At 44.9% G+C, this 20,789-nt stretch overlaps 1 protein-coding gene across 1 annotated transcript in view; it reads left to right on the plus strand.

Annotated features, from left to right (window-relative positions):
* The window catches only part of LOC144771844 (omega-amidase NIT2-like), a 355,442-nt gene that overhangs the window by 196,417 nt on the left and 138,236 nt on the right, over window positions 1–20,789 (plus strand). Inside the window, exon 4 of the mRNA XM_078656108.1 lies at window positions 14,243–14,321. Within this exon, the coding sequence (XP_078512234.1) occupies window positions 14,243–14,321 (79 nt within the window). The remainder of the gene's footprint in view (window positions 1–14,242; window positions 14,322–20,789) is intronic.

A 20,789-nucleotide genomic window follows, 5' to 3' on the forward strand; every position in this document is an offset into this window, starting at 1 on the left:
TTGGGACCGGGTCGAGAGGCCAAGTGCAGCCGGGGGGGGGGGGCTCGTCAGCTGAGGGGAAGGGTGTTCTCGGGAGGAAATGGGGGGTGTGGGTCAAGCAGGAGGGTTACTTCTAGAGCAGGGTCACGCAGAGGGAGAGGGTCTTGTGGCCGATGCATGAGCAGTGCGCGCGGGGAGGGGTGCCGGGAACAAATGGGCAGAGAGGCCATGGTGCCTAAAATGGCTGTCGTGTACGTGTGTGCATGGGTCTATGCTGGCGAGATAATACAGTCAGGGTTTAGCGATATCCGTTCTGCTTACCACAAGGGGTACAGTGAACACAAATGAACGCCGCTTATGTGCATATACATTGCCATTTTCAACAGTCGCCGCTTTTTTACATAAGCTAGTTCATTTCTATACAGTCGATACGATTGGCGGAATGCGGTACATGTGATTTTACATTTGTTGGGTTATTCATACAAGTCTAGAGATCGGCATAATACTTAGTCGGGGTCAATCAAGAAAATGTTCCGACACATTATAGAATCAGGTTCTGACTTTCTCTCCGGTGACATCAAAATACAGTAAAAAGTGCTCTGATACCTTCGGGTCTTGTCAGTGCTATAAGAGACTTTTGGAAAACTAAATACATGAGTGACCGATGAAACATTTTTGAAAGCAACACAAAATGGTTGAGGGAGGAATTCAGTTCGATACAAGCAATTAGTGAAGGGGTCGGCAGAAAGTTCAGGAAGGGGGGTCTTTGTCACAGTGTCTTTTTAACAGAGTCCGTCTTCTTTCGTTGGCGCTGTTGAGCACCGGCGGTGGAGCTATAGGTCCAGCTCGGATTCATCCTTACGCGTTGCAGGGTGCGATCAGTCCTCTGCTGTTAGATCACAGTCCTGTTTCCTAACTGATCTTCTTAGGGGTGCCTCATGCTGGGCACCTGCGTGTCTTTCTTCTTCCGTGGCAAAAAACCTTATTCTATCTAAATGTTGCTCTTCTTTTCTGAGTCAAAAGTTATGCGAAAAGGGTGATGTTGTTGAATAATCGAGGGAAGAGAGGGCGGAGTGGGATCAGATCTTTGAGCACACCAAGGGACCAAAGGAGCAAAGGATGACGAGCAGGCAGGCCCATCAGTCGGGCTCAAAAGGGACGGGGACTTCAGGCACGAGTGGGTCAGCAAATCAAGGGCTTCAAGGCAGCCCTTCATTCCTTTATCTGCCGAGTTTGAGAGTGGTGCCTCGTCCCGCGTCTCGTTGCTCTGTGATTCCACCTTTGGTCGAGGTCACACGTGCTTCATGATCTGTGGCCAGGCTGTGCGTCACATCCAGCTCCTCTCCTCCGGTGATTGTATCTTTGAATGGGTACAAAACAAGTTTTAGAAAAACTGGCAGGAGAAGACATTTATACATCTCAATTCCGTCGGGGATATGTTCATCAGTCACAGTCAGAAGTCATCACTTATGGAGTATGTAGGAGGGTACATTTCTATTGAATTCATATACCTATTTGGCGTTCATTCGTGACGTACGTGGAGAGAAGGACTCCCATTGACGGTGTATTCTATCAAACTCGAAATCGAGTCCTTAGGTGGAGACTCGCCCTTTTTCTTTTTAACCCAAGTACTGACAATCTTACATTTCCCTTCGGGGTCGGCAAACTCTTGCAAGCAGGGGTTATCATCATGAGAGGGGGCAGAGGTTAAACATGCTTTTCTTGGGGAGCGACGGTTAATCAAGGTCATCAATTACGCTTCGGGGATAGCTGATATGGAGCTGGGGTCAATCGAGGACGCTTTGGACGCTTTGGACAGGGAGCTGGGGTCAATCGAGGGAAGCGAGGACGCTTTGGACATCCGCACTTAAGTGCAGAGGGGTGAGGCAATTTGGGCATTAGGGATTGCATTTCTAATGAACTGAAAAACAGAAGACCATTGATGTTATAGTCCCCCTATAAAAAGGCCAGATTAGGGGACATCAGTCGTCTTACCTGTCCTTTCTTTCATTACCAACTCGGGTTCTATCGTTTCGCAGAAAGGAGAGGTAGTAATATGGCAAGTTACAATCGTTTTAGTTCCTGTCAATTTTGCCGAACACCTTTGTGTTCGAAGAGACCCAATTAGGTTTGTGCCGGTGGGGCACAACGTTACCATACAAGGGAGGAGGGAACAGGGGGATCCTCAGAGAGAGAGAGAGAGAAGAGAGAGAGAGAGAGAGAGAGAGAGAGAGAGAGAGAGAGAGAGAGAGAGAGAGAGAGAGAGAGAGAGAGAGAGAGAGAGAGAGAGAGAGAGAGAGAGAGAGAGAGAGAGAGAGAGAGAGAGAGAGAGAGAGAGAGAGAGAGAGAGAGAGAGAGAGAGAGAGAGAGAGAGAGAGAGACACTCTAAACGAACCATTCGGTACACGTATGACATGGAGGGAGAGGGAGAGAGAGAGAGAGAGAGAGAGAGAGAGAGAGAGAGAGAGAGAGAGACGTGTACAATAATGGGCCATTCAGTGCGCACACAACACAGAACAGCAGGGGTCAAGTAATACGGAAACACAGGCAGAGGGACGACGTAGACCCATACATTACGTGCACACAAACTCAGGCGGGGGAGACAGTACATGTATTATGTACAAAAATCCAAGACAAAACATAGAACAGTGACTGGTATTATATACAAAAATCCAAGACAAACCATAGAACAGTTATTGGCCAAAATGATCTCTGCCTGTATGCTGCGCATCCTTAGCATCCTAAGCTCTTTTTACCTTTTTCTTCTCTTTTATCGTCGGCTGCCTTCACCGGTGGCTTTAGTTATATACACTTATATGCCTTTGGCAATTGGTCAAGAATTAACCTGGTCGGGCTAGGGTGTTTCCAGGCTGAGGCAACAGTGGGTGTCAGTTGTGAGAACAATGGGGCAGCTTTGAGTTTCATGTCTATGAGGGTGCGAAAGGAGGTAGTAGATTTTAAACACTGGAAACATTCCTAGTCCTCCGAACGGAGGGTACTTGGGTAAACCTCACCTCGGAATATTCCTTAAACTTTCCCTATTTAGTTAAACGTAGGAATTCATTCATTAGTGCACGTCATTCCTGGTTGTATTATTCGGGGTGCCAAGCGAAGTCATATTTCGTAGTTTCCGCTTCAGGCTGTCCTCCCAAGCGCTAAGTAAATCGACGTTCCGATGTGACCGGCAGAAAGAGGGAAAAAGAAGGGGGGGCGGGGGCAGCATTTTAAAAACACATCAGCGCGCATAAACTCGAAAAGGCTTTTACTTACTACATACTCGGGCTATCTCCACTGGACGCAGTCCCTGCCAATTTGGCGTTTAAGCCCAGGTGGACCATTCAGTGTGGGAGAGATGATTATCGGAAGCCTGTGGATAGCATAGGTCACCCAAGTGTGGTATTACGGATCGTTCGCAGGGGGGGGGTCAGAACAAAGGGCAGTCGGTGCAACGTGGGGGGGGGCGAGCTCGTGCTCTCCTTTGAGGAAAAGTGATAACCTACAGTGGTACGGGGTCGTTTGTCGTTCGACTTAGGGGCATTTTTTTTTAAAACAACTTTCCTGACACAGGTAGCATATAAAGTATAGGCTAAATACCAGGATCTTTAGCAGTTGCTTTTAGGCTTGAACAAAAATGCAAAACACATACAACAAAAACCTGGACCGTTCATATTTGCAATATTTCTGCGTACTATACTTTTTAACCCTTAACTAGTCGAGCTGAGCCATTTCACCTGTAATTTAGTTATATCGGAAATAGTTGTCATTTATTCGAAACTTACCAATTTACGCGTGACAACTACGTTTGCTTTTTCCAAAAATCTTTAATAAAAATGTTGGTGCATAAATACGGGCCTACAACCCCGTGGGCCGGCCACAGAGCAGGCTGGAACTGTACATGTGGGGATACTTATTAGTGGAAAACCTAATGGAGTCGGTGGTCGTTGATTTCATAATAAAAAGTGCGACAAGTACAATAAAATCATATCGAAACTTCAGTGTGAGCGAGTATCATAAGTGATGAAATTCGAACTTTCAATAATCATGATGCACCAAAACTTAACAACAATTCATTGTCCGAATGTTCAATCAGTACCCATCTCACTTCAATTCATTGTCCGAACACATAATCAGTACCCATCCTATATCAATTCATTGTGTTTAAAAACTGCATACATATTTTATGACACCAAGGCTGAGCAATCGGGGTACAACAAGGAGTTGAAAGTTTCATTTGTACCAGCGCCATTTTGGGTGCAGCCAGGCAGATCCAGGCATAGTCAAAATCTCCACCAACTCGTGGTTGGCCCAGAGCCTCTTTCGGCAGTCCAAAAGTTCCGTTAAAGGACAACAGAAAGGATCGGCGGTACGAACCATCAGTCAAAGGGGGAGGGAGGCAACAATTTTTTCTACCGGGTCATACTGGGTTTTCACCGGAACTGATCCGAACTGTAGTCTGCAGGATTTTAGTCATTCAAACTGAGGCTGGCGTCAGCATGAGAGTGCCGACGTCTCGCGGCTACATTTTCATCGTTCCGCGGGCAATCATAACAGTCATTCCCCATCGGGGGTGTCTGCGGGGGTCGGGGGCCCCCGTGGCTTTTATAGAATCTTCAAAGTCGAGGAGAACACTTATGATGGTGGGACTCATTTCTTAATCAACAAGCAACCGGGCCATCTCTCCACGCTGGGCCCGCTCCAGCAGGGTCGACCGCCATTTTACGAGTGGGCGAACCCTCGTCGGGTGAGTGGAGCATTGGGGGTGCCACTGGGGGCCTCCACCTGGGGAGGTGGGAGAGGCTCGTTCGCGCCGCCTCTCCCTCCCAGCGCACCCCACGCCGTTTTTCTCGGCGCTAATATTCATGATGGCCGGACCAGGCGATGAGAGGGGGGGGGTCGGAGGCATAGGCAAGACATCCCCCCCCCGGTGGCCTGCAAGGCACCGCTTCAGGGCCGAACGGGGAGCTCATACCAAGCCGTGGCTGGACCAGGAGATACGAGGGGGGGGTCGGTGGCATGAGCAAGACATCCCCCCCGTGTTGTCGCAGCCATTATTGAAGAAAGAAGAGGGGACGCCCGGATCCCGTCGGCCTCGGCTCCTCTTTTGGCCCACCTTACTCGACGACCTCCGGCCGACGGCTGGCAGCAGGACCCGCCCTACACGTGCCGAAGATCTCGTCTTCCGGATGGGCGTAGCCGTGAACCTGTTGCACTTCGGGAGTTTCCAGAATGGGGGTAGGTATCTGTTGACTTGTATCTGTCTCATGTTACCGTTATTGGGGCGTGGCAGGCGGTGGGACAGACATGTTTGGAGCAGTGAGGGGTGGCGAAGCCTGGTTGCCTTGTGGCTGCCGTGATGTCAAGCTTGACTTCTCTCACCATTTTCATGTTTCGTATTACGGACTTATTTCTCAACGTTTCTTATTTCTAGCGAAATCATGTGTTTTATCGTCAGCTATTTCTAACGTTTTCTTATTTGTAGCGAAATCAAAAACTCATCAGTGGCCTACTGATTTTGCTTTCTTATTTCTTTCTTCCCTTTTTTTTCCTAGCGTGTTTCATGCTAAAGTTTCTGTTAACAGGATACGGTTATTACTTCGTTATTGTTGCATATGTCCTTTTTATTAGGGGTGCCCTCTGGTCGAGCCAGATGACCTACCTCTAATAAATGGTCCGGGTGGAACTAGTTTACCAATCAGTGGGGAGTAGATAGGCCCGAGAGATTACAACGGGGGACAAAGGTCCGCATTACCTACCCTTCACTTCTTGCAAAGATTAGACAGAATATTTCTTTTCTACGTTATTTGCAAACAGAGAATACCTCAAAAGAACTATTCCTTGAACAATAAATGTCCAGACAATCAATCAATCAGTGGGGAGAAAAATAGGCATGACGGATTACAATAGGGGACAAACGTCTGCATTACCTATCCTTAACTATTTGCAAAGAGAGAGGAACGTTCCTATTCATCGCTGTTTGCAAATAGAAAATGTCTCAAAGAGAACCAATACTTCAAGTACAATCAATCAATCAATCAGATGGATAAAGCCATCCTACCAATCGGACGTAAAGACGTCCTACTTAACCTTACCCGGACCGGACCGTGTGGGCAATTCTTCGCCTTCCCTTTTCCAGCGCCCAATCGTTCTCTTTCTCCATGTTTTTACTGCAGCCTTCCTGTGGGATTCCAGTCAGGACAGTAGGTCGCTTGAGAGAGGTCCGTTCGGAATCGGTGAAGTTCATTCAATCGGCAGCCGGACGAGGGCCCTCTCAAGGCAGGTATACTCCAATCGTTTAGATGTTCACCCCATCGTCTGGACCTCTCTTACCGGACCTTATGTCGCTGATGGACCCCGCGTTGGGACGCCAATTGTGGGAAAGTCAGCCCATAACGCACCTGATGCCCAGGCTGCTGGCGCAGGACGCCTCTTAGTTCCCATCTTGAACAATTACCAAATAAAGAGACGGGCGCTGGAAGCAGGAAAACAAGAACAGAGTTTTATTTCTCATGAGGAGAGCCTGTCATTTCGGACACTCGCATAGTGTCTTCAGGAGGTGCTCTCTCCTCCCACCCTCCAGTTTCTCTGAGGCTTCGTCTTTTATACACATGTTTATGATGCACAAACATTCCTTATTACAATAAAGACACTTTGAAGTAGGAAAAAACATGCTTGGAATCCCAGCTTCAGGCCTATTCCCATACCAGTCGATCAGATGTCATCCTCCCCTCCTGAATGTAACAAGAGATTGTGATCTCTCAGCCGGACATTCCTACAGGACACGAGGGCAGGAGGGGATGATCAAATCAAAGGTTGGGCAGGCGATAAGATTGGGCACTTCGGCTGGTGTATCACGGTTTTGTTATGCTGGGCAGGAAAAGGGGGGGGTGTACATTCACGAGGCTTGGTCTTAGGACTTGGGACCGGGTCGAGAGGCCAAGTGCAGCCGGGGGGGGGGGCTCGTCAGCTGAGGGGAAGGGTGTTCTCGGGAGGAAATGGGGGGTGTGGGTCAAGCAGGAGGGTTACTTCTAGAGCAGGGTCACGCAGAGGGAGAGGGTCTTGTGGCCGATGCATGAGCAGTGCGCGCGGGGAGGGGTGCCGGGAACAAATGGGCAGAGAGGCCATGGTGCCTAAAATGGCTGTCGTGTACGTGTGTGCATGGGTCTATGCTGGCGGGATAATACAGTCAGGGTTTAGCGATATCCGTTCTGCTTACCACAAGGGGTACAGTGAACACAAATGAACGCCGCTTATGTGCATATACATTGCCATTTTCAACAGGGCCTGGGTGGGGTGGGGGTTGCGGTAGGACACAGGAGCATTGCTTGTTTGCCTGCACTTGGGGTGATTCACAGGGATAATACCGCACGTATTTTGGTTTAGAGCCATTTTTTCCCTTTGCCACAGTAACGTACTTGATTTTTCCTCCCTCATCACTCTCTTTCTTGAGGCGTAGTTAAGCACCTGTGAAGGAACAGGTCACAGGACCGAAGCACTCTGGCCACTAGTCTCAATAGAAAGACGTGCGCAGTTTCGAACACCAGTTAGTTTTCAAACTTCTTTTTCATACCTGGTGTGGTGGTGGATCCTTAATAAAAATAATCTTAGACTCAGTGCGGACTACTTACCATTATCTCTATTCTTTCTTCGAGCTTCCTGGGGGATGGCTGGCTGTTCAACTAAGACTACCCAGATCAGAACAGAGAAAGAAGAACCAGGGGACGACACCCAAGGGACCAGATTCTGACTCACAAAAACTGTTTTGTGACAAGAACTGCAATAAACTATAATCATTAACAAACCAATGAAGTCTCCTAGCTTCTATTTCTGCCCATACCTCCCACAATGAGATGCCAAAGTCGGTGTCTCCGGCTCCCTGGCATCATCAGAAGGATGAAGCCTCTCCGTCTCCTCCTCCTGAGGTGTCTCCAGCCCGTCTCTGGCTCCGAGAGCGGTGACTCCACCAGCGCCAAGATAGTCAACACCTTCACTGTTGCCTTCAAATCTCTATCTCTGGCTCCAGGGTCTCCGGCGCCACCACCAGAGCCAAATGTGCCACCTCCTATAGTGGTCTCGGAGCCTGCTATACCGGATCCAGGGTATCCTGCCTTACCGACTCCGGATATGGATCCGTCACATTTCCTGAATGCGATGTTTGGCTTCTTCGCCAGAGCGGCAAACCCCACAGGTGCACCAGCTGGCCCCATGGGTCCACTGGCATACTCCCTGGGAGGTTTGCCACCTTACTTTCTTCAGGCACCTCTCTTGCATTTTATGCAGATTGCTCCAGGGAGTTGAGTTTTCCTGACGCCGAAATTCTTGACGCTGGTACAATCTCTGGAGGGACGAGTACCCCTGGGCAGATCTTCCCGGCGTTTTCTGGTTCTGAACCGGTGCTGTCTCAACCAGCATCTAGTACTGTCCTGGCAGACCCCTTCGGTGCCAATCCCGAATTCACTGGCGCCGCATCTGGTGCCTCCAATGCCAGTTCCAGTAATAAGGTCTAGCAGAGAGGCACAGAGGTTGATGATAGAGGAGGAGTACCGGGAACAACATGAGGAGGCTGAGTAGGGGGAGATTGTGGACCCTGATCAGGAGTTCGAAGGTCTGCAGAAAGCTAGTGTCCTGGATACAACTCCTGAATAGGAGCTCTCGTCTCCAAGAGGTCTTCCAACTCAGGAAGTGACTTCTTATTACTCTGTGATTAGGAAGGCATCGGATCTGCTGGAGTTGGCTCTGCCCACAACAGAGTTGAAGTCTAATATTTTGACGGAGGTGCTCCATTCCCCTTCTTTTGTCTCAGAGACTTTGCTCCCTTTCAACGAGGCTTTGAATTAGCCCATCCTTTATGTGTGGTAGAAGCCGATGACTGCTCCTGCAGTGTCCAGGTCTGTAGCAAGGAGGTATAAGGTGGTTCCAGGGTATCATGCTTTCCTGTCCACTCATCTTCGTAAAATTTGGTAGTCCAGGCTTCGTCCTCCTTGAAACAGTTGGGAGTGTCATTCCCTTCTACTTCTGCAGAGAGAGAGAGAGAGAGTCCAAACACATGGAGCAATCAGCGAAGTAGTTGTTTTCTTCAGGCAGTATGGCTCTCAAGTTCTCTAATTTTACTGGCCTTTAGGATCAAATTTCAATTATGTTGCTTTCTGTAGAAAGCTCTCCATCAGGAACATCCACCGTATCTGGTCAGCTTGCTGTCTATCCCAAGTAGACAATGGGGCTTCATTCATGGAAACCCAGGAATTCACACCATTTTAGCCCTGAAAGAATCCTTTACTACTGCTGTAACTAATCTTTGGAACTCCATTCCTCCTCACCTAAGAATGCAACAGAACCTCTGTCCTTCAGGAGATGGCTGAAAACGAACTGCTTCCTTTTTACCTGATCAAATACTGCATTTATTTATTCCACTATTCGATGTTTCTGTAAAATATGTATAACCGTTCTTTGTTCTGTGTAAAGTTCACTAACACTTTTCAGGTGCAGCAGCGCGATTGAAAAAAGTTGATATGAATCACTTATTTTGCAGTTTTTGACCTTGACTTTTTTTTATTTGCAGAGGTTTATGTGCCTGATCCGACAGTAGTTGCCCGTTTTACATAGATACATGCAATTATGTACCACTGAGAACAGGCTACAGAAGCATGGGTGAAGGTTTACAAAGGGAATTGGGAAGGCCATTAACATTAGGTTACAGCGGTGCTGGAAAATCCAAAAGAGAAATTCCATAAGTAAGTCCCTTAAAATATTTCTACCGCCCTCCCAACAAGTTGATGCAACCGCCACCAGTTTTTCCGTTACAGAATAGGTTTGGAATATTCCAGGATCTGGACTCTTTGGACTGACTGCCCACTGAAACCACTAAACCACTTCTTGTGTGTTCTGAGGCAGTACAGTCAGAGGAACCACCCCTAGAGGGGACCCTGCCAACATTAGAGATTTTTCCATCTAGTTTACTAAGCATTCAACAAAGCGTGGTTATACCTAAAACTGCCCCAAGCACCAACCAGGGTGCATGTTCGAGGAACAATATAAACAATAATCTAACACTTCTTAGTTGGAACATTGCGGGTTTGAAGTCCAAAATGGGAATTCCTTCATGGAGGGATTGTGTCAATCGTTATGATATAATGATGTTCCAAGAAACTTGGTGTGTTGAGGACCTATTGTTTGAGGGGTATAGTTGCCATAATAGGACTGTTTTGGCCCCTCTGGTTGGTCGCCCAAGTGGTGGATTGTCCATTTGGATAAAAATTACTGCTGAAGTGAAGATTGACGAACTACAAACAAATTGTCCAAGTTTCATGGCACTTTCGTATACTCAGAGGATAAAACTGTGTTTAATCAATTTCTATAACAATGATTTTCTGTCCCAACCTAATCCTAATTTTATTTCTTTATTTGATTTTATTAATGTAATCATGGATGGACAAGTGTATGGAAAATTTGATGGCATATGTTTAGGGGGAGATTTTAACGCACATGTACATTTAAGAAACCCCCCATGTAAAAGAGGTATAGAACTGTTAGATTTTCTCTCTTCTAATGAACTTGTTAATTGCATGGAGCATGCAGGTATGGAAAACCATGCATCCCCATTCCCCACCTTTATTGGTCACGGGGGTGGCACGACGATTGATTATGTTTTTGTTTCCCATGCCATTACAAAGGCATTAATAAGGGCAGAAGTAGTGTGTGAAATTTACAGTGATCATTACCCAATTGCCATCCATTTATCACTACCGAGGGGTAAGTGTCCAAAACGCGAAATAGGCGCAAGGGGTCTGGAAATCTCGACAGACAAGTTGAGGGTAATCTGGAAGGGCGCAGACAATAAGGGAATCCTGGCTGAAGTATGTAAGAAACATCCATCTTTGATTAAAGATTGTCTTACCACAGAGGACCAAGGGATAAATGTGGTTAAAGCGTTTTCTGAACTCTGCAACATAATTAAAGGTGAAATTTCTAGACCAGCCTCTAGTAAGGCTGAGGAAATGCCTAGGTGGTTCGATGCCCCATGCTCAAAAGCGAATAGGATGCTTAGAGCTGCCCTAAAAACTGAACCAAGGGACACACTGAGGGTAAGGCTGCTTAGAGCAGAGTATAAGCTCGCTTTACGTACTAGATCAAATGATTTACTGAAAACCCACTGGGATTCCCTGGCACGATCTGCTGACCTAAAAGATACCACTGGATTCTGGAGGGAGGTAAAGGAAATAAGATCTATTGGCTCAAATTTGACGGAAATTAACTGTAACATCACTGGCCCGATCTGGGTTGCGCACTTTGGTAAAATTTACGCAACACCAGACAATACTCCTTTGCTGCTACCCCCTCCACACCCAATGTCTATTTCCACGCTTGAGGTTTTCGATGCAATTTTAGAAAGCGCCGGGAACAAAGCACCCGGATCTGATGGGCTCTCCATAGACCAATTAAAATGTGAACCAGAGTTTTGGGCTCCTTTGCTATGTAATGTTTTCAATAATTTAATTGAAGGAGAGATTCCGGAAACATGGTCACGTAGCATTATTGTTCCCATTTTTAAAAAGGGCGATAGGCTGGATCCTGGGTGTTACCGCCCAATTTCTTTAATAGATAACACCTTAAAAGTCTTGGGACGGATCTTATTTAAAAGGATAAGAACATGGACAGATGAGAACAACATCCTACATCCTAGCCAGTTTGGGTTCCGCAGTAGTGTCGGAACGGTGGAACAATGCTTGAATCTGAATTTGATCACGGGAAAATATAACATTGCAAAGAAATCCCCTTTATATTTTGGCTTTATGGATTTGAGCTCGGCTTTTGATTTTGTTAATCGCTCCCGGCTTTGGTCTACCCTTCTCGAATATGGTTTGGATGACCATCTGGTACATTTTTTAGCTTTTTTACACCGTGATCTTAAAGCTTGTGTACGTGTGAATCAAATGGGTGAAGTTTCCAACGATATTAACATTGGTAGGGGGGTGAGACAAGGGTGTGTGCTGGCCCCTCTCCTTTTTATTTTGTATATTAATAAACTAAGCGGCACTTTGAGCACCCTAACCAGTGATGTGCCTTACATTAACGGAGCCCCAATACCCACCCTTCTTTATGCAGATGACGCGGTCCTGATGGGCCGTACTCCGAAGGCACTGCGTATTTTAATTTCAGGGTTTGTCCTTTTTATGGCCGATTTAGGCTTAACAACCAATTTTAAAAAATCACTGATTATGAGCTGTGGGCCAAAAAGTTACAAAATTCCCCAGATTATTTCAGGGTCAAATGTTTTAAAAAGTACCAACACTTTCCCCTATTTAGGGCTCTTATTCTCAAATAGTGGTACGTGGCATGCCCATGTTTCTTATGCCAGGAATAAGCTGGGCAAGGCCATTAATTGTGTAACTTCGTTGAGGCAGCCCACCCAAGCTGATGTGATAACCCCCCTGGTGAAGATATACCAGACCCAATGCATGCCAACTGGCACTTACGGCGCTGAGGTTTGGGGCTACACTAAGTGTTCCTCCATTCAAACAGAAGAAAATAGATTCTGTCGTAAGGTATTGGGGGGGGTCATCTGTTCTCCAACCTATGTATGTCATAATGAATTAAATATTGCCTACATAGAGGATTTTGTGAGATCAAGACCAGCATTGTTCTGGATAAAGTTATGGAACAATACGGCTGCTACATTGACCCGTGACATTATTTTGGATTGTCTAAAATGTGACAGGGGACACCATATTCCATGGCTGAAATCAGTAAAAGAGTGCCTCGCAAGCGTGGGTTTGTCATCCTTGTTCACATCACCGTACCTAATAAATCGCTCCCATAAGACCATTCTCTTAAGGGCATTGTATGATTTATATAGTGAAGAGCGGGACAGAAAGAACCAGATCAAATGCACGGTTGTAAAATATATGGCCTGTTCTGAACCACACATTAAAAAACCTGGCCTACCGTACAGATATTTGCGCTTGCATCTTGGTAGATGGGTAAGGGGTTTATTGTTTCGTTTCCGAGAGGGGAGTATAGTTAATTTACTGAACTTCCCTCTGGGATATAATAAACATCTTGAAACTTTAAATTGCCCCTGTAACCCTTGCATGAAACAAAGTCTCATGCATTTCCTGTTCTTCTGTGGTTTTTATAAAAAATTTACTGTACATTATTTAATGCCCTATTGCAAGAAAAATGAACTGACTAATTTTAAATTGGCACTTCGGTCCTTTTTGGTATTGGGATCAGACGAAGTTATTTTTAGGATGAGTTGTTTTCTCAAAGCTGCCGTTAGATCGAGAGCCACCCTTATTATTGATGTTTAACCATAGCACACTGCACTTTTTATTTTGCACTTTTATGATAAAGAAATTTTTTAAACTTACCATTTTAATCCTTAGTATTTATGTGTAATTAGATAATATTATAATAATGTGATGTCTGTCTTTTTAAGAAAGGTTTTTAAAATTGTGTTTTTTATCAAATTTCTTTTACTTCTATTATTGGGGAAGGACAAATTTGGTATAGTTATGAAACTATCATTATTGTAATAGATTTTGATTCGATTTAGATTCGATTGTGCTCGTTTTATCCTGTATTATTCTCCAATTGTCATTATTGAATTGAATGCTTTTGATATGTGTTTTTTGTTTGTACTTTTATGGATGTTTTTTATTCCGAATAAAGATCTTTTGACTTGACTTGAACTGTTTTGACATACTTTATAGAGAATACAAAGTATGTACAAAGTACACATGTTAACATTTACATTTTTAACCTCAATAGACATCTGCGAGATAATTTCTCACAACGGACTGCCACCATCCCAGCTTCTTCACTACAGGCACATGGTCACCCCTTATTTCTTGTAGGATATTAAATTCCGCAAAATAATCTTTCATTTTTTATGAATTGCCTCAGAGAAAAGTCAGTTTTGCTGGCTGATATCATTGTCCTATGCCCTTGAGTTGTCACTTCTCTAGCAATCAATAGACTTAACTGTCTTATTTTGTCTACTTTATAATTTGGAGATATCCTTTGTACGTACTTGAGCTATCAATTTAGGATTAAAATAACTCACTTTTATTTTGTGACAAGGCAACACAGAGCTAAAGGCATCTCTAATTATACTCCAAATAAAACATGGCACATTCCACGGTTAAATTAATATTTCAGACTCATTAAATATAAAACTTTGATGGTCTCCTATAAGGAGTTTGGATATTTAAAAGTATCTTTGTGCTGTGAAATGTGTTGCTGATTTGTTGTGCTTTACTGTGTTTAGGTTGCCAGCTTTTGGTATATCCAAGTGCCTTTAATATGACAACAGGACCTGCGCATTGGGAGTTGCTGCAAAGGAGCAGGTAAATGGAAAATAGTTCTTGCTACAAATGTATAGCTTTGGTGCAAGAGTCAATTCATCATCCACTCATACTCATCCATTGCAAAGAGTCTCCAGAAAGATCTAGGAATGTTGGCCATACTTTTGGATGCACGTCTGCTCGGTGCTGTCCTGCACCTACAAATTCAAAACCACTTCATGCTTCTAGCTCCACTCCTGTGAGTACTTCAATGCAGATATTTAACTCCAAGAAGGCTCAGCCAAGGAGTAATATTGGCAAGCTTTTTCTGAGTTGTTAAGGAGGACTATGGGCAGTAACAGTAGCAGAAACATTTGGTAACTGATTTATACTCTTTTGAAAAGATTTTCACTACTCTTAGAGAAGCAAAAGGAAAACGACAAAATCGACCATCCGAGGCTAGAGCATCAAACTCTAGGCTTGGATAGTTATGTTTGACCCTTTTACAATCATCGAGAGATGGTCCAACCCTAAGACTTGAAGAATCTTGAAGTCATAAAGGCTCTACATTAAAATATGCTACTCTTTACTCTGACACTTGTTGGTTGTTATATCGCTCTTATGTCATGTATCTGATGATTATTTGCTATGCTTCCACTGTAAAGCGCTCCGATACCCGTGGGTCTGGACAGCGCTATAGAAAACTTCTTAAATAAAATAAAAATAAAAATAAATTTTCATTTTTAGTATTAAATCTGTTTTTTGACATAAAGAGACATACACAAGCAGTAGTCCGTGCAATATATGACCATGACAGAAATGTGGCGCTAGGCCACACAAAAAGAGGACTGACAGTAGCGCTAAGTAGGTACATCATCGCTATGGACCTACTGCCGCAGTTGAAAGGTCTATCTGAAGAGGCATGTAAATATCCAAACACAAAAACAACAACCAAACCCCCTTCCCCGAACCCCGCCATCCCCCTTACTACCCACCCACCACCCCTGTTCCAGGTCCAGTATCCTCCTGCCTCTGCCTTATCATCTAACCGGATGTTCTCGAGTCGTCTCCCTGCTATAGTCTAAGTAGGCGTAGGTATCTGGGACAGGTCACTTCCCTAAATTCCGTGGCCAATAGTGCTACGAAGGGCTGCCACAAGTCTGGGTATTTGTCCCCTTCCCCCTTAGCAATCAGGGCCAGCTTCTCCATTCCCAAAACATTCCAGAGACGATGTAACCAACCCTGAAAGGTGGGGATGTGTGTGGTATGCCAATGGGCTAGATGTTCTGCAGCGCGGAACCCAGGGCTATGGCCATCAATCGACCCCCGCGGGCACGCTGCGGATAAGTAATGGGATTGGGCAGTCCCAGCAACACATAGGCAGGAAATCTTGGGAGCGCTGTGTCAAAGTGTGAGTCTACTTCGTCTAAAACTAGCTTCCAATATTCCTGCAGATGAGTACAGTCCCATAGAAGGTGAACCAACGTACCCCTCTCTCCACACCCACGCCAACAGGACGCATCCCGCGTGCGATCAATCTCACTAAGCCTCTCTGAGGTGTAGTACCAATATGAGGTGATTTTGGTGAGGGTGTCAGTCAAGCCCATGTGGTAGGCGGAGTATCGAGCCCTGTAAGAAATGCCCTCCCACTCTTTATTGCTGAGTGTGCTCCCCAGGTCTCTCTCCCAACGTTCCCTCCATGAGTTGTAGATGTGTGTAAATCTGCCTAACAGCATGCGGTATAAGTCCGATATGAGCTTTCGATCCGTTTTCCTCGTGATCAACCAGTATTCGTACGTGCTGAGTCTGCGGTCCGCCCCTCCCCTAATCTGCCCATTAAGCGCCCAATGTCGCACCTGGAAATATCGGAGCCGTTCCTCTTCGGGCATGCCAAATTCGCGCCGGAAAGCATCAAAAGGGATGCCCCCTTCCGCTGTGTACAAATGGAACAGGACCCGACATCCCGCCGGGCTCCACCGTGCAAAGGTCGCTGTATCTTGGCCGGGTCCAAAATCTGGGTTATCCAGTAGGGGCGTCAGCGGTGATGGGAAGGACGTCAACTCATGCTTCATATTCACAAGGTCCCACACTTCCAGCGGGGTCCTTGTAATATACGATGCGTAGAGATTGGGGGGGACGGTGCTGCCTGCGCAGGAAGGGAACCTCTTGAAGCGGGCGGCCCGCCACTGCCTGGTCCTGAAAGAGCCAGTGCTTCTCAGACTCCCACCTGCTCCATTCCACTATTGTACGTAGCTGCGACGCTTGATAATATAACAACAAGTCTGGCAGCCCCAGTCCACCACTCTCAGGAGGCAGCATTGTCAACCGAAGTTTCATCCTCGACCGCCTTCCGTTCCATATAAAGTGCGCCAGTTCAGATTGGGTATGGCGTGAAACATATAAAGGACTTGCGGTAGGATCGTCATTTTTATAGCCGCCACTTTGACCAGCCAAGATAGCGGAAGATGTCTCCATCTACCCAGCTCTAACCGGACCGTCTCCTTTTAATTTTTAAACAGAACCACTTGTGCAATCAAGGGTCATCATTTTCATTTGAATCAAAGATGGAGTTCCCAGGACTCATTTCACTCACACTGTGTTCTTAGCAACAGATGGTGATTTGAACAGTGTCATTCGTGCTGACTATAGCACTGCTGCAGGTGATCATACAATTGATGCTGGATGAAGACAGCTGTTTATGGCACCTCTAAGCTAATGTTCTGTATGATCTTTGGGTGGTTCTTATCCCCTTCGCTGTTAGGCCCACGTGCTAAGCCTTTTTTGGCTATTTGGGGTAGTTTGCGCTGTGGTTCTTTCACCATCATCACACTTCTGAAAAAGAACCGCACCTAAACCGGTGGCACTAGCATCAACCATCAGTGTAGAAGGGCGTCTAACATCAAAGGGGCTAAAACCTTAGCATCACATAACTCCTTTTTAATGGAATTGAAACACTCAGTATGAGACTCCCCCATGTAAATTTCACCCCTTTCTTTAAAAGAAGTCTCAAAGTGAGTGTTCTGTCAGAAATTTTTTTCACGAATTTCGAATAATATTCAATGAGCCCATAAATGATCTGAGTTGATCTTTATCTGCAGGGCAAGGTGCCAAACGTATGGCCTCTAACAAATTTTTCTTTGGTTTGATACCCTGTGCAGAAATGTCGTACCTAAAAATACTCAATCTGTTGTACTAAGGAAGAACACTTTTCTTTACACAAAGTTAAACCAGGTCTTTCAATCCTGTGTAGAACTTATTTAAGAGCATAATTGTGATCCTCAACAGTTTTCCCCAAAATCAAAATGTCATCATGGAAAAAAAATGCTCTCTCAACACCCTTAAACAATTCCGTAGCCATTCGCTGAAAAACACTGGCAGCTGACGTGAAACCAAAAGGACGGCACGTGAATTGAAATGTACCTTCAGTGGTAATACATGCAGTGGGACTTTTAGATTCTTCATGTAGACGAATCTGGTGATACGCACTCTTTAGATCTAGCCTTGTAAAGAATTTGGCACCTTTTAATGTGGATACTAATTCCACAATATTGGGAAGGGTAAAAGTATCAGCAATAACACTCTTGTTAAGGGACCTGAGGTCCACACAGAACCTAATTTTGCCATCGGATTTGCGAGAAATCACAACCGGAGATATCCAGGTTGATGCTTCCACAGGTTCTATGATGCCTCCCTGTTGCATCTCATTAATTAAAGACTTAACTTCGTTCCTAACGGTTAAAGGAACTCTCCTGAGTTTATGTTGAATAGGAATAGCATTTTTTTAAACAAAATGTTGTGAACATAACCCTTCAGTTCACCCAATTCATTTCTAAAAACACTGTCAGAATCACGTAAAATGTCATCCAAAGAAAGTTTATCCACAACCATCACTTGACATGCAGCTCTAGGGTTCACTATGATATGAAGATCGTATTGATGGATCCAACAAAGAATTGGAAGACCATCAACCGCCATGTACATTTTGCCTTCAGTTGACCTACCAGAAAAAGAAATGTTAGCATCGAAATAACCTAACATATCTATGCGTTCTCCTTGAAACCCATTAGGACAGATATCACACTGTGTGAGTGATACATCAGACCATTCTTTCTTAAATAAAGGTTCAGGAATAATGGTATACCTTGAGCCAGTGTCCACCATTAAAGTTATCATATGCCCATTGATATCAAAATCTGCTTTAGGGCGTATCTCTCTTTTCTCATTAACAACATTTATATCAGCGGTGGAGTCATTGACAATTAAAATGTTGTCTTTCTCTCTCTTAACTTCAATACAATCCTCTTCAACAACAGCTATTTTTTGCTTACCTTTGTATCTACACATTTTGGAAAAGTGACCCATTTTCCCACATTTCAAACATTCCTTGTTATTGGCAAAACAAAATCTAGCATCAGATGCATGAGTATTACTACCACACCTAGAGCAAAATTTTGTATAAGTCTTAACAAATTGTTTTTGTTTGTTTACATATCTCCCGTGGGATTTTAGAACTGCAACAGATTCTTCAACCACATATTCACACTCTTGTGAATTCGTATCAGATACCACTGAAACAGGTGTTTACATACTCGATTTCTGTAGTTCCTTCATGCAAATCTCCGATTATTCCACAACTTTAGCTAAATCTACAGCTACTTTCAACGACAGATTCTTAGCTGCCCAGAGTCTCTCCTGTATCTTTTTGTTGTCGCACTGTACAATCAGCTGGTCTCTTATCATCTCGTCGGCCATTGAACCAAAATTGCCTTTCACAAATAATTCCCTCAACTGTGCCACAAAATCATCTATCGACTCTTCAACACGTTGCTTGTGTGTGTATAATCTATACCTGTTCATGACCAAATTTTCTTCCTTAGCAAACCTAACTTCAAGACTTGAAATAGCATCACTGTATTCATCAGGAGAAGATTGGCCACTAGCTTGTAATTGTTGAGGAAGATATTTGAAGATATGCTGTGCTTCTTTACCAAGGGCACTTAATACCAAAGCTTTCTTACGCTTTGCTGCAAATTGCTGTCCATCCAGAGCATCAAGATAGTTATCAAACATAGCTATCCAATCCTCCCACGGAATTTGAGGTGTGCCCGGTTCACACAAGAAGGGTGGGGGAAGTGCAACAGTAATTTGTTGTGCCATTCTGATTAGAAGAGGTGATTCAATACTAGGATGTGCACCAGCAAAAAAAACGGAGTACCAAAGTTGAGGCCAAACTATTTAAATTTGCAGTTGTTGTAATACAATGCTGCTGAGATAACACTTCTGACGTAAAATGAAATCAAGAAATATAAGTTAAATATAGATGACGAAATAGAGCATAATAAATGACTCCAATACTAAATATCTGTGTTAAAAATTATGTGAGTCACTCATCTTTAACAGTATGTGCATCCGATTCCATAAATCAGCATAAAAGCAGTCAGCAAACAGAATATTAAAATTCAAAAGAAAAGAAAACAATAAAACAAATCACCAGTATCTTGTGGCTGGTAGTGTCGTAGATCGCTGAAAACGATTTTAAATCCGTTGTGGAGATCGCAGAAAAACTCTTGAACTGGATCTCCTCGTCGCGCACTAGGCAATAAGTGCAGAACAGGCTGAAACAATCAGCGTTCTGACACCCAAGGTGGCTTTCCCAAGGACGTGATGATGTCACTGCGCCGGGTCACTGCGAAGCTTCATGCACTGGGTCATATGTGCAGGGAAGCGTCGCTAGGCAACGTCTCTGACGCAAGAATACTCACGTGACAAGACTCGCGTTAGCGCTGATGTCTTCCTACCGTTAGATATGACGTCGGTGCCCCTTTCCGAGCTGGATCCGGAACACCGAAAATCATCGAAGTAGGACCAAATAAGCTCCGTGGGTGCCAACAGACGAGGTGGAAGCAGCCGCACGCCGGATCCGCCACTGGGGATGAAGTTGGTCTTCACCAGACGCTGTAATGCCGCAAGAAGGAATACGCTGGGATCTGAGTCAGGTCAGCTACATCCCATCCTCGTCGCCAAAACTGATGTAGAATAAATGCAGGAAACCAGCGATGTCTTCTTAAGTAATATTTGTAGTTTATTCAGGAACGTAAATAAGAGTGTACAACCTCCCAGCTGACCAGACTCATAACTGTCAGGTCTGGAATCTCGCTGAGTGAAGAAACCACTAAGAACATTGTAAAGCTCTAGAACAGTACAAGTAAAGGACACAAAGGAAGGGTTAAAGAAAACAAGAGATTAATCATTTACAACAGGCCCCTGTAACTTTTTGACCACATAAGGTATCCACGCCAATGGGGGGCATGACTTGCAGCTGATTGAGATGGACGCAAGCTAAGGAGCTCCGGCCGCCGTGTCTCCATGGACGTTTATCTTGGCCTCCTGCCTCAGCCGCGGGTGTCTTCGCTAACTCCCCAGGACATTAGAACAGGGCTGTTGGTTTTGACGGCGCTTCGGAGGGCTGCTACTGCCGTGTTAAGCAACAGCTCGGCGATTCTGCTCCTCAGATGGCCGCACGCAAAATGG

This window comes from Lissotriton helveticus, chromosome 8 (genome assembly GCF_964261635.1).
Source record: "Lissotriton helveticus chromosome 8, aLisHel1.1, whole genome shotgun sequence".
Lineage (NCBI taxonomy): Eukaryota > Metazoa > Chordata > Amphibia > Caudata > Salamandridae > Lissotriton > Lissotriton helveticus.